The sequence below is a fragment of the Anolis carolinensis genome, chromosome 2 (assembly GCF_035594765.1).
Source record: "Anolis carolinensis isolate JA03-04 chromosome 2, rAnoCar3.1.pri, whole genome shotgun sequence".
Lineage (NCBI taxonomy): Eukaryota > Metazoa > Chordata > Lepidosauria > Squamata > Dactyloidae > Anolis > Anolis carolinensis.
Window position 1 is genome coordinate 131,381,798 of NC_085842.1, and position 12,866 is coordinate 131,394,663.

The 12,866-nt window shown below is 37.1% G+C and overlaps 1 protein-coding gene across 11 annotated transcripts in view; it reads left to right on the forward strand.

Annotated features, from left to right (window-relative positions):
• The window catches only part of mbtd1 (mbt domain containing 1), a 76,168-nt gene that overhangs the window by 52,877 nt on the left and 10,425 nt on the right, over positions 1-12,866 (forward strand). For 7 of the 11 annotated variants that reach the window (XM_062970546.1, XM_008104553.3, XM_062970547.1 and 4 more), the window contains 3 exons: positions 1,729-1,963; positions 2,889-2,966; positions 8,867-9,058. In XM_062970546.1, the coding sequence (XP_062826616.1) occupies positions 1,729-1,963; positions 2,889-2,966; positions 8,867-9,058 (505 nt within the window). The remainder of the gene's footprint in view (positions 1-1,728; positions 1,964-2,888; positions 2,967-8,866; positions 9,059-12,866) is intronic. The other 4 variants (XM_008104556.3, XM_008104557.3, XM_008104554.3 and 1 more) reach the window with 1 other exon arrangement.

Consider the following 12,866-nt stretch of genomic DNA (forward strand, 5'->3'; position numbering starts at 1 on the left):
TTTTGCATAGATTTAGTTAATTTTACAGAAAAGAGTTTTAAAAACCTTGTACAAATTGTCCCATTTTGGAGTTTAGCAAAGAGAATTGACTGACATATCACCAATTATTAAAAAAACAAAATAACGAATTTATAATCAAAACGCAAACCGAAATTTTAAAAAACACACAAACATATATCGTATCAATTCTATCAAGTACAAGCAAGTTACAAAGAGGACGCCAGAAAGGGATTCAATCAGGAAAAGGGGGTGTGGGAAATTGTAATGCAAAAAGATACAAAATTAATAAAATTACTTTATCAACAATTATTAACCTGGGCAACAAAAAAGGAACAAATTAAGGAATGTATGATCAAATGGGCAAAAGATGTAGGCTCTAATTTAAATTTGGATCTTTGGGAAGAGATTTGGAGGAAAAAAATAAAATACACGGCAGCAACTGATATTAGAGAAAATTGGTTCAAGATGCAATACCGCTGGTATTACACCCCAGAAAGACTAGCAAAATTCAATTTAAAAAAATCTAAAACATGTTGGAAATGTAGGAAAAAAACAGGAACTTTTTTCCACCAATGGTGGGACTGTCCAAAAATCAAAAATTTTTGGAAGACAGTCCACAAAATGATGCAAAAGATGTTAGGAATCAAATTTAAACTAAAACCAGAAACGTATTTATTAGAATTCACAACCACAACATTAAATAAAAATGAAGATAGAGTACTATTCCACATTAGTGCGGCAGCAAGATTGACTCTAGCAAGAGTATGGAAAAAGGAAGAAGCTCCAAATGTTGAAGATTGGCTGATTAAAATATTAGACACTATACAGATGGACATATTGACACAAAAAATAAGAGAAGGGAAAAATAAAACAGACTGGACAAATGTTGTAAATTTCTTGAGAGAAAGAAGAATTAACTTCATGATAGATCAGTCTTGCGTGTAAAAACAAATAAAAAAGGCGGAGGTTAGGATAAATGAAAGAAAATGTCGGAGAAAGCGAAAGAAAAGTCTTCAAAGCATGGAACACCTTTTTCTTTTCTTTTTTAAATTTTTTTTTCTTTATTATTATTTCCTTTTTTCTACCATGCCTCTTCTTCATTTACTTTCCTTCCTACTATTCTTCACTATTTATTTTGTTCTCCCACTTTCGATGTATTCTTAAGAAATAAATAAAAACTATATTGCAAAAAAAAAACCCAAACCAAATTGTCTCATTTTGAAATACATAGTTGAGTTATGAAAAGCATTGCCATTTGGGGATATGGTACAGATAGTATATTAAGGTAGACCTATGGAAACTGGCAATATGGAATTAAAAGTAGTAGAATGAATATTTTGGAGATAATTGAAGAAGAGACTGGTTTTCAAGAGTTGTCATAAACAGAGACTTGACCTTGCCCACAAAAAGTAAAGCATAATCCAGTGCATTTCTAGATTAACCTCTCCTTCAGATGTCTTAACCCAGTGATTCTGTCCATATTGGGGAAAAAGGGCATGGGTAACAGATTTGGAGAAATCCTAAATACAGATTGACACGGTGCTTTGCTGGGTTTTGTGTTACTGTTACCTGGGATTGGCAGGGCAAGTGTTCTCACCAGACAGAGAAGTGAGAGCTAGAGGGTCAAAATTACTGTAGGGCATAAAAGAGTTTATTTTTTAACGTGCCAAAGCAAAACTTTGATTTTTATGCACAATGTAACATGGCCATCTTGGTTTCCCATTCCAGGATGTTCCAAACCATGGATTTCATGTTGCAATGAAACTGGAAGCTGTGGATCTTATGGAACCTCGTCTAGTATGTGTGGCCACTGTAACTCGCATTATCCACCGTCTGTTGAGGATACATTTTGATGGCTGGGAAGATGAATATGATCAGTGGGTGGATTGTGAATCTCCTGATCTCTATCCTGTAGGGTGGTGTCACCTAACTGGTTACCAACTGCAGCCTCCTGCCTCACAAAGTAAGTAGCCTCTGTGTAACGAAAATTTAAGTGATTCGCTATGCTGAGATTTCTCACTTTTTCAGCATCTTTGTTTCTATTTTTAGAGTTTCATCCACTTGTTAGAGTCCCATCTGACATAAACACAATTCCAACTTTCATTTAATACTCCAGTCAATGTATCTAAATTCCCTTGTCTGTAGTCAGCCATATTTCTAAGTGTTTATACACACTGACTTCTTCACTACTCCCTTTCTCACTTTCTTCCTCTTCCCTTATGTGTATATTTTCTAGTTTGCTCTTCTATCCTCATCTGTCTTTAGGTTTCTTCTGTTTTATTTCTATATATTAATGTTGAGTTCTGATTCCTGGTTTGTATTTCCTGTTCCTCTTCTCATATTCCAGGGATGCTCTTAGCATTATAGTGTTCCAGTCACAAAAGATATGTTCTAGGCCAAACAGAAAAAATCTGTTATGTACCCACAGTTATGTTTCCATGAAAAAAGTACTTCAATAGTTTAGCTTGATTGGATATAGCAGATTCCCAATGGGCAGTACAGATGTAGTCACATGGTTTTCATTTATTTTTGACTGGTTGGGCATGACAGAGGTAGTTTTAATTTGAAAAATCAACTTGACATAGTTCTTAATTTTCCACTGAAGTATTTAGGTTCTTTTTTATGTTAGAGATTCGTGTCATCAAACTCAGAACCTAATTATGTCTAATTTAAAAATAATGGAAACCTGCAGTTTCAATTGACATAATGTAAATAATTTCTTAGAGAACTTCTGAAACACAGGGCATATCATCCATAAATGTTTTTGTTATATCTGTGGTCTTGTTTGGAGTTATATAGTGAAGTTTATTTCATAAACCAAGTTATTCTGAAGTATATTGTGTCCTACAAAGTAGTGTTAAACTACATTTTTAATACTTATATTTCAGCATCAAGGGATAGCCAATCAAGTTCATCAAAACAGAAGAAAAAGTCTAAGTCACAACAGTATAAAGGACACAAGAAAAGTGGGTAACAAAAATACATGTTTTTAATCATATTAGAATTCAGGCATTTTCTTTTGACTCATGCTTTTTAGTGAAATGTTTACAGACTTAAAAATAGATAATAGAATGAGGAGAACTTTTTATAACTGACAAATGCATTTTAAAGTGCAATATGTTGTAGTCTAAAAGATTTTAGTAAACTCTGGGGAGGTTTCTACTTAGTATTTTGTTGATTAGACGTTTTCATACAAATATGTTTATATCCAGAATGAAGAGGGTGGGGATAGTCTGAGATAATCTTCTTCAATATGATAACTTAAATTATATATTTAATTGTATTGCCTGGCTTCTGTAGCTGCAAATTCATGCTACCTCTTCAACGTTGTACAGAAAAGACTAAGTAGAAGAACAATGGATTATGATGGAACTGACAGACCAGTGTGGACATAGAAACTGTCTTGGGGGGAAAGTATTTTGAAGATGGAATTTAGAATACAGTATCTTGCATTTTTGCTACTCTTTTGGCCTCATTTATTTAATACTGAAATAGAATCTCAAGGAGTAATGTTTTTGTTACAGTAGAGGCACACAAGATTAAATGCATAAAAGTATATCAATGAAGGGTTATCATGTGATTTATAGTGCAGTCAATAATTTTGCAAGTGCAGAGCCTTCTCTCTCACTTTTGGCTTGATAGGTAGAGGACTTATTAACAGTTGTGCACCACGAGAACACAAAACTGCAGTGCCTTTTGAGAATTGTAATATCTAATGAAACCACAGTGACATATATTTAAGTGATACTGAAAGTGTGTAAGACCTTGGTCTTTGAACTGAAAGTGACTTGTGTCAGGAAGGAAGTCACTAAGCGATTTCCAATTGCTTAGAATCATAGAATCATAGAATCATAGAATAGTAGAGTTGGAAGAGACCTCAAGGGCCATCTAGTCCAACCCCCCGCTAAGAAGCAGGAAATCGCATTCAAAGCACCCCCGACAGATGGCCATCCAGCCTCTGCTTAAAAGCCTCCAAAGAAGGAGCCTCCACCACGGCCCGGGGGAGAGAGTTCCACTGCCGAACAGCCCTCACAGTGAGGAAGTTCTTCCTGATGTTCAGGTGGAATCTCCTTTCCTGTAGTTTGAAGCCATTGTTCCGTGTCCTAGTCTGCAGGGCAGCAGAAAATAAGCTTGCTCCCTCCTCCCTATGACTTCCCCTCACATATTTGTACATGGCTATCATGTCTCCTCTCAGCCTTCTCTTCTGCAGGCTAAACATGCCCAGCTCTTTAAGCCTCTCCTCATAGGGCTTGTTCTCCAGACCCTTAATCATTTTAGTTGCCCTCCTCTGGACGCTTTCCAGCTTGTCAGCATCTCCCTTCATCTGCGGTGCCCAAAACTGGACACAGTATTCCAGGTGTGGTCTGACCAAGGCAGAATAGAGGGGGAGCATGACTTCCCTGGATCTAGACGTTATTCCCCTATTGATGCAGGCCAAAATCCCATTGGCCTTTTTAGCCGCCGCATCACATTGTAGGCTCATGTTCAACTTGTTGTCCACGAGGACTCCAAGATCCTTTTCGCACACACTGCTGTCAAGCCAGGCGTCCCCCATTCTGTATCTTTGATTTCCATTTTTTCTGCCGAAGTGAAGTATCTTGCATTTGTCCCTGTTGAACTTCATTTTGTTAGTTTCGGCCCATCTCTCTAGTCTGTCAAGATCGTTTTGAATTCTGCTCCTGTCTTCTGGAGTGTTAGCTATCCCTCCGAGTTTGGTGTCATCTGCAAACTTGATGATCGTGCCTTCTAACCCTTCGTCTAAGTCGTTAATAAAGATGTTGAAGAGAACCGGGCCCAGGACGGAGCCCTGCGGCACTCCACTTGTCACTTCTTTCCATGATGAAGACGACGCATTGGTGAGCACCCTTTGGGTTCGTTCGCTTAGCCAATTACAGATCCACCTAACCGTAGTTTTGTCTAGCCCACATTTTACTAGTTTGTTTGCCAGAAGGTCGTGGGGGACTTTGTCGAAGGCCTTACTGAAATCTAGATATGCTACATCCACGGCATTCCCTGTATCGACCCAACTCGTAACTCTATCGAAAAAAGAGATCAGATTAGTCTGGCATGACTTGTTTTTGGTAAATCCGTGTTGACTATTAGCAATGACCGCATTTGTTTCTAAGTGTTTGCAGACCACTTCCTTAATGATCTTTTCCAGAATCTTGCCTGGTATTGATGTGAGGCTGACCGGACGGTAATTGTTTGGGTCGTTCTTTTTTCCCTTCTTGAAGATAGGGACCACATTCGCCCTCCTCCAATCTGCTGGGACTTCTCCTGTTCTCCAAGAACTCTCGAAGATGATTGCCAGTGGTTCTGAAATAACTTCCGCTAGTTCCTTCAATACTCTTGGATGTAGCTGATCTGGCCCTGGGGACTTGAATTCGTTTAGAGTGGCCAGGTGTTCCTGGACAACTTGTTTCCCTATTTGGGGTTGGATTTCCCCCAATCCTTCGTCCATTCCATGTTGCTGAGGTTGAAGATGGCTTTCTTTTTGTGAGAAGACCGAGGCAAAGAAGGCATTAAGCAGTTCTGCCTTTTCCCTATCCCCTGTCACCATCACCCCATCTACTCCTTGCAGTGGCCCTATCGCCTCCTTTTTCTTCCTTTTTCTACCAACATAAGCTTGTTTTGGTTGTTAGTCTAGTCATGAGCAAACTGAGAAGTCTAAAGGACACGATGTTAAGTGGAACTTCATCCTTAACAAATCTGTATAGAATTGTGGTCCAAGCCAAGTTGACTCTGAATTTATTAAACATTTCTTAACTTTTGAGAATAGGTTTTTTAAAACTGAAAGCCACATGCAAAGCTACTGGCAGTAATAGCCACATGAATACACCAGTTTTTATTAGCATTGTCATTAGACACATTGAAGGTTACCTAGAAACTTGGAGTAGAAAATCTCTAGTTTGTGTATATTAAAACAAAAAGACAGTGTAGATTATATTGGGATAAATAAAATATTGCACGTGATATATGTGCACATAACCTGGGATTTTTGGAATGTGTGTGCTTTTATGTTCTTTGTGGAAGAAACTATTCTGTATCTGCTTGTGCAGTGCCTCTGCACCCCCCCCCCCCCTCACTGCACAAAGCAGCATCACAATATTTGGTGTCCCTGGACGGCTAGGGCAGGCATTTAGTGACAAGGAAAGGGCAATTGAGATTTTGATCATGTTTATCTGCAGAACTGTAGGTGGATTGTTCCCATTCATGTGCACCCTCTCTTAGTCACTCAATGATAATTGAGAATGCACAGCCACCTGTCTTGTATGGGAGCAGGGAGACATAGAGAAAAAGGCTCTATCTGAGCATGTACACCAAACCCAATATGGAATCATTGCCTTTAACTGGAATATAGTGTACTTTTTACTGAGAAAGAAAGATCATGATTTTTCCCTTATGCTGCATCAGCATTTACTACTACTGTACTTAGTAGACATTACAGAATATGAGCTACTAAGAAGTGGTATGCAAAAAGTGCCTTAGATAACCCAACTTGAAATTCACATACTTCCAATAATTGTTGCTAATGTCTTACATAGTAAGACTTCCATGTGAATCAATACCTAGTATGCTTCATTCTAGAAATTAAATACTGGATAACCAAAGGGACAAAGTTTGCCAGGAACTCCTGTAACAAGGGTATTGCCTACAATAAGAGTGCAGACAATGTGTAACTTGTAATCTGAAGGAATATATTATATTCTCTGAGTGATCAGATACAGTTCCAGTTATGGATGGCTGACCTCACCTTTATCATTTTATACTCCACAACTTCAGAATAATTTGAAAACCAGTGGCATCACAAATGAGGTTAGAAGAGAAATGAGGTTCATCTGCCTTGGTTCTTTTTCAGCTGCTGGCATAATATTGTTTTTAATTTCAACTTTGTAAAAAGATGCCATATGCTAGTTTTTGTAGCTTTTCATAGGCTTCTAAGATGTTTTGTATATATGGGCATAACCTGTAAAATTAATTCCCATGCACATTAATGGCTATTTCTTTGGCAAGAAATGCTTGGATTTTGGAATTAGGAAAGCTTGTGGCATCCTACCAATGGGGAAAAAAACTATTTGGAAACCAAGCACTTCTGCTTTTTATGCTAGGAGATCAATTTGTACCAAAGACTTAGACACCAACCGAGAACACTCATCACTTGTATGTGTGAAGCACAGAGACTAAAAAAAGGGCAGGTTACTTCCCTGTAAATGAGGTGGTTTGAGGAGTAATTTGTGTATTCACTCAACTTGTCTGTTCTTCCTGAGCGACCCTTTTGTTGTATGCTCTTTGCTACAACTGTATCAACTGGTAGTAAAATGAGGAGGTGGTGCATTAGGAATGCTCAAAAGTAAGAGACCAGGGTGACTACCAAATCTCAGATACCTAAAAGATTTCAAAGGATGCTTTGTCGAGCTGTATGTGTACATCCATAGATGGGTACTTGAGGAATATCAGTTATAGGTAAGCAACCTACCTTTCTCACTGCTCATATCTTCATAATACACAAACTGGATTATGTCTGATTATATTCTCTTGCACCCTAGTTCATCAGAAACAATGGATAATTCTAATAACCAAGCTCTCTAATGTTGCTTTGACAGAAGGTTGATTGATTTATATCTGTAATAAACCTACTTAGATGAAGAGTGATCTGTTCAAGATTTCTAAAAAGTTTGGTGCTTGAGTGTACTATATCAAGAAATTACAGCATAAATCGTACTTGATGTGTACGTACTTTTGTTGAGTTCGCATTTTCAGCATACACTGAAATGTTCTGATGCTGTGTTTGGAACAGTTGTATCAAGTGCAGAGCATTGTATAATGTGAATAATATCATATGTGAATCTGACCCAAAACTAAAAATGACTAGCTGTCGAAGATGACAATGATGTATTCACAAGAATTAACAAGATTTTTTAAAAATAAATCCATCAAGTAGACAGTGAGAACATTCTGTGTTGAAATGCTATTATTAGGCAAGAGCCATCACTTTTAGCAAATTCCAGCTTTTATGAGCTGGAAGGCAGATATTTTGTTTTTTGCCATATCCTGTTCAACTGCTCAGAAGACAGAACTGACCTATCACATAAATTATGAGAAGACATTTTGCAGGTTGAGTCTGTCCTGCTCAGACTAAAGCTCTCGTCCGACATTTCTCATCATACTTTGTTGAATGCGGGAGTACCCATAGTACTTGCAGTTGATACTTTTCTTGTGTAGAAAGTAATTGATCTGAACAGAAGTTTCTGTTTGTGTGAGACCTTTATGTACAAGCAAGAAATATACTCCACAATTAAGTGTATTTCTCAATTCAGTTCTCCATCAATCTCTGGATGTTTCCCTACCTCCTGACTTATTGAGTTATGGATGGCATTATTGATCACTACTATTCCCCAAGCCATTTTCTACAGATAACATGTCAGTGAAGGCATGCACATAAGGTTTCTCTTTTTTATTACTATTATCCTATGTTAAAGCTGCATACTCTTTTTGGTCTAGAAAATGTTGGCTTCCCAAATCAATGACTATCAGTTCTGCCTTCTGAGTTAGATTGGAGGGTAGGCACGCAAAAGTTTCTGTTTAGTAAATCATCTTAATTGTGATAGCTAATCATATCTAGAAATGAATTAATAATTTGTATGAGGAGTTGTAAATTAAGGTGTTTACTCAAAACATGTTGTAGTAGAAGGATGTTTCACAGAGTCCTGTGATAGAGTCATCAGTGACATTAGTGAAGTTCTGGGCGCGCACAAAATTGTCCATGAGTCAGAGGAGCACGAAGCAGAAGCCTTTTTCAGTGAGTTTTGAGTTCCTTAATGCACTTTGATCTAAGTGTTTCACTTCAGTTTGACTTGATATTTAGAGAGGAAGATACCAGTTGGGAAGAAGCCTGTCAGTTTGTCCAGCGTCCCCATGACAGGTGCGGTACGGAGGAGCTTCTCTGGTGATGAAGAGTTGACTCCTCCTCAGTATCGAACCCTTCCAGCACAGCCAGCCCCGGAGGCCTGCCAGCCTCCCAGGACTAGCAGAGAGTTCAGTCCCAGCCTCAAAACAGGTAATTGGTCATGGGAAAAAAATAATATGATGGAGGGCAAAACTGAAAGAGGAACAAGCATGGTGAGGCATGAAACATGCCAATTCACTGCCGCCCTCACTTTTCATTTTTTTAAAAAGATAGAACATTCATTTCCTCTGAACCTCACATCAGCCCATGAGCCCATCTCATTGAATTAATCATAAGTGTTCAGACCCTATTTTTTGCTGCTTCAGAACGTAGCAAAGTCCTTTGAAAACAAAAGAAACGTGAAAAGATTTTCATTAATTTTAATTTACTATTAGCTTTTTTGTAATTATATCCAAATAGATTAATTATTGTAGTCCTCCTTACTAGCAGCAAAGTGCTTGTTAAAGAATTTTTAAAATATTGAAGCTTAGTGTATATTCATCCACATTTTTAATAAAATGTTAAAATCTGAAAATGGATAAGAAATCTATTCCACACAATAACTTGTAATTTAAATTTGTGTTTATCTCTTATAGCCATACTCACAAACTGAACAGGAGAAAAATATCAAAGCTGTAAAAGCAATTTAATTATATATATTTTAATATTGATATAACCTGTAAAAGTTCAATATAAATATCTCCTGCCAGATTAAATAATTGGAAGTTACACTGTACTATAAAAGTATTTACATTTGTACATGTACTTATTCCCATTTAATTGAATGAAATTAAATTAAGAGCCAGCATGGTGTAATAGTTTGAGTACCAGACTTTGGCTCCCTCTTCAGCCATGGAAACCCTTGGTTGACCTTAGGTATGCCACGTTCTCTCAGCCTTAGGGTAACCATTGGTTAAAACAACATGAAGGCATCAACAACAATGCCTCTTTAAATTAATACAACTATCAGCAGAAATCCCTGCATTTTGTTTTGTTTATATTAGAATGAATGAACAAGACTTTATTTCTATCCCACCCTATCTCCCCAGGGGACTCAGGGCGGCTTACAACATTTAGAGAGGCAAACATTCAATGCCATATAAAAATACAAAATAACATAAACCAAAACATAAAACTCTATTTACATTTACACAAGCAACAAAGACTATTAGACAATTGAACACGGACCAACAAATTCACATTATAACCATTTCATATTTAACAGATTTTTCAAATGTTTAGTATGTGCATCTATTAAAAGAATAAATTTAAAAATACCATTAAAACACATACGTTGAAAGACACAGATAGAACCCTATTAGTGTATGAAAAACTTCCCCACTCATAACTATTTAGTGGATTGCTTTCTGTAGAAAGAATATTACCAGATAAAGAGACTAGCAACTTTTTTTCCTTTCTAAGATGTTTTCACTGTCCTTGGACAATGGCCATTGCCCTCTGAAAAATGTGTAAACTGATGAGACTCGAAACGTAGAAAATATTCCTAGATTTCCCTTCCTTGTGAATTCCAACTGTTGCAAAATTATGTCTAGAATATTAGTTTTTTCTGGATATAACGTAGTTCAGGTTCTGTTCTGTTCTTAAGAGGTCTTTTGGCATCTGTAGACATGATTATACCTTGTTAGGGCTGCGGAACATATCAGTGATAACATCAGTATTACCCAGCAGAGGAAAGTCACTGCACTGGCTGCATGACATGTATCAGACCCTAAATAGCTATCCAGATACACAGCTAAAAAGACCACACAACAAATGGCTAGTGGTGGTCGGTAGCCAATAAAAAGTGTGAGTTCTTCAAAGCTACTTCTGCCAGGTGAACAGGCTGACAAAGGCAGGAAACATCATGGAAACCAATACCAAGGAAGAATCTGTTTATTATTCCCACCCCAACTATTCTTTCTTGGGTACTTACAACTATTGGAGCATATGCATACTATAGTTGCTGGTAAGAGAGAGCATTCAATCCCTGCCTGCAGTTCCACATCATAAAGTGAGATCAGCTATTTTTCCCAGAAACCATACCGAAGGCCTACAACACTGTTCAATGTAGTCAGGATGCTAAATCCAGCTCATTGCACATCCCCATCTTTCTGCCATCCAACATCTCTACAGTGCATTATTCAGTGATTATTCACTTTGCTACTGTAAAATCTTACATTTTTCCTGGAATTGTTAATTTTTGTTTGTATTTCAAATGTTAAGAATGGTAAAACGTTTTTCATTTCAGCACTGAAGATGTGGAGCCTTCAAGGCAACTTTTCTAGAGATAATGGTTTCTTTGAAAACATATGACATCTCTACTCCAACCTAATTCTCAGTGTTTATTTTTTTTAATGAGGGTGCTTTACTGTGGGAGTATAGTGGCCACACCTTTCCCTGGATTTTTAGTCATAGGTGAAATTACTGTATTGTCTCACTGGATTTGTGAGAACTTGAACGTAATGCACCTACTTCCTTTTTCTTTTCTGAAAATGTTTCAATGTACCAGAGACCAGAAAGGTACCAGGTTTAAATAGAATTCTTTATATTATACTGTATATTTAGAAGCCAGATGTCTTCTTTTTATTTTGGAATAAACTTTTCTCTGGTCATTCTGAAGAACTATGTTTATGGCACTGAATCATGTTAAAAGGCCAGAAAGTACATACTTATTTTACACAGATGAAATGAATGGTCTTTAACTCCTGTCAACCACCCCTTAGAGGAATTCAAAGTGGTTCAAAGTATTTATGCAGACTAGTGTCACTATTTTGATCAAAATCTAAGAGCCAATTTCAATATTTGTTGTTGATAATAGATTTAGTAGCCAAGCTTAAAACAGATGCAGTTTGCAAGTGCCACCTGGTATTTTAACTGTATATTTTAATGTATGCCATATGTATTCCAGAAACAACATAAGAAGACAAGTAGATTCCTCAGGATTAATACTCACAATGCTTTCTTTGAGTAACGAAAGTCCTCCTTTAGAAAGGCACAGGAAAGCTTTAATTTTGCAAATTTTAACTTGATTAAAAATCTAAATATTTTACAGACAACAAAAAACATTTCCCTAATATTAAGACTGACACATACTACCAGAAGGAAATCAAAGTTTGCACTCTTGATTTCTATCAGATAGTCTTGGTTGTTTCACACCACTGTGCTTACCAGATCCATTTGTTTATCACATTTGTATTAATAATATTCAGTCCTTTTTCTTAGATGCTCAACCTGGCACATAGCTTCCCAACTACGTAGTATCCTACCAGGGGACTGATCTAGGCTGCCTTACCATGTCTTCAGAACACACATGTTAACTCTCAATATACAGATGTCAAAGATGCAGAGCCAACATAAATACCATGGTTTGGCATTATTTTGAAATTACTTGGTGCCTGAATTACAGCCTAGCTCCTAAACCATCCTAAGGGGTGACCAGATTCTGTGTACTCAGAAAACCTGTGCACAAGTTGCACTGTTGTTTTTGCTCTGAATGTGAATGTAATAAGCCTAATGACAGAAGTGGAGGGGGGATCCTCTTAGTAAAATAAGCTTAACTGAAATGTATTGACAGTTTCTTTGGAATAAGGTTTAAATGAGAATAATATTGTTACCATGAGCAAAGGGACTTAATTCTCATGGATGATAATTCCAAGCAGTCACATCTGCCACTGCATGGAAGTTTTAAAGCACATATCTTGTTTCCTGAGCTGTATGTAACTTTAATAGTTTTGAAATAATTTGGCAAATTTGAGATTTGACAGATTGGACCTTTACTTTGTACTATACCAAGTTATAGTAGTAGTTAAAATGGCTCTGATTAAGACAGATAGCAGGATACATTTTTCTTTGGAAAATCTGCCTTCAGGAATTCTTCTGTACATCAGCAAAGTGGGATATTAATTATCAAAAAGGCATA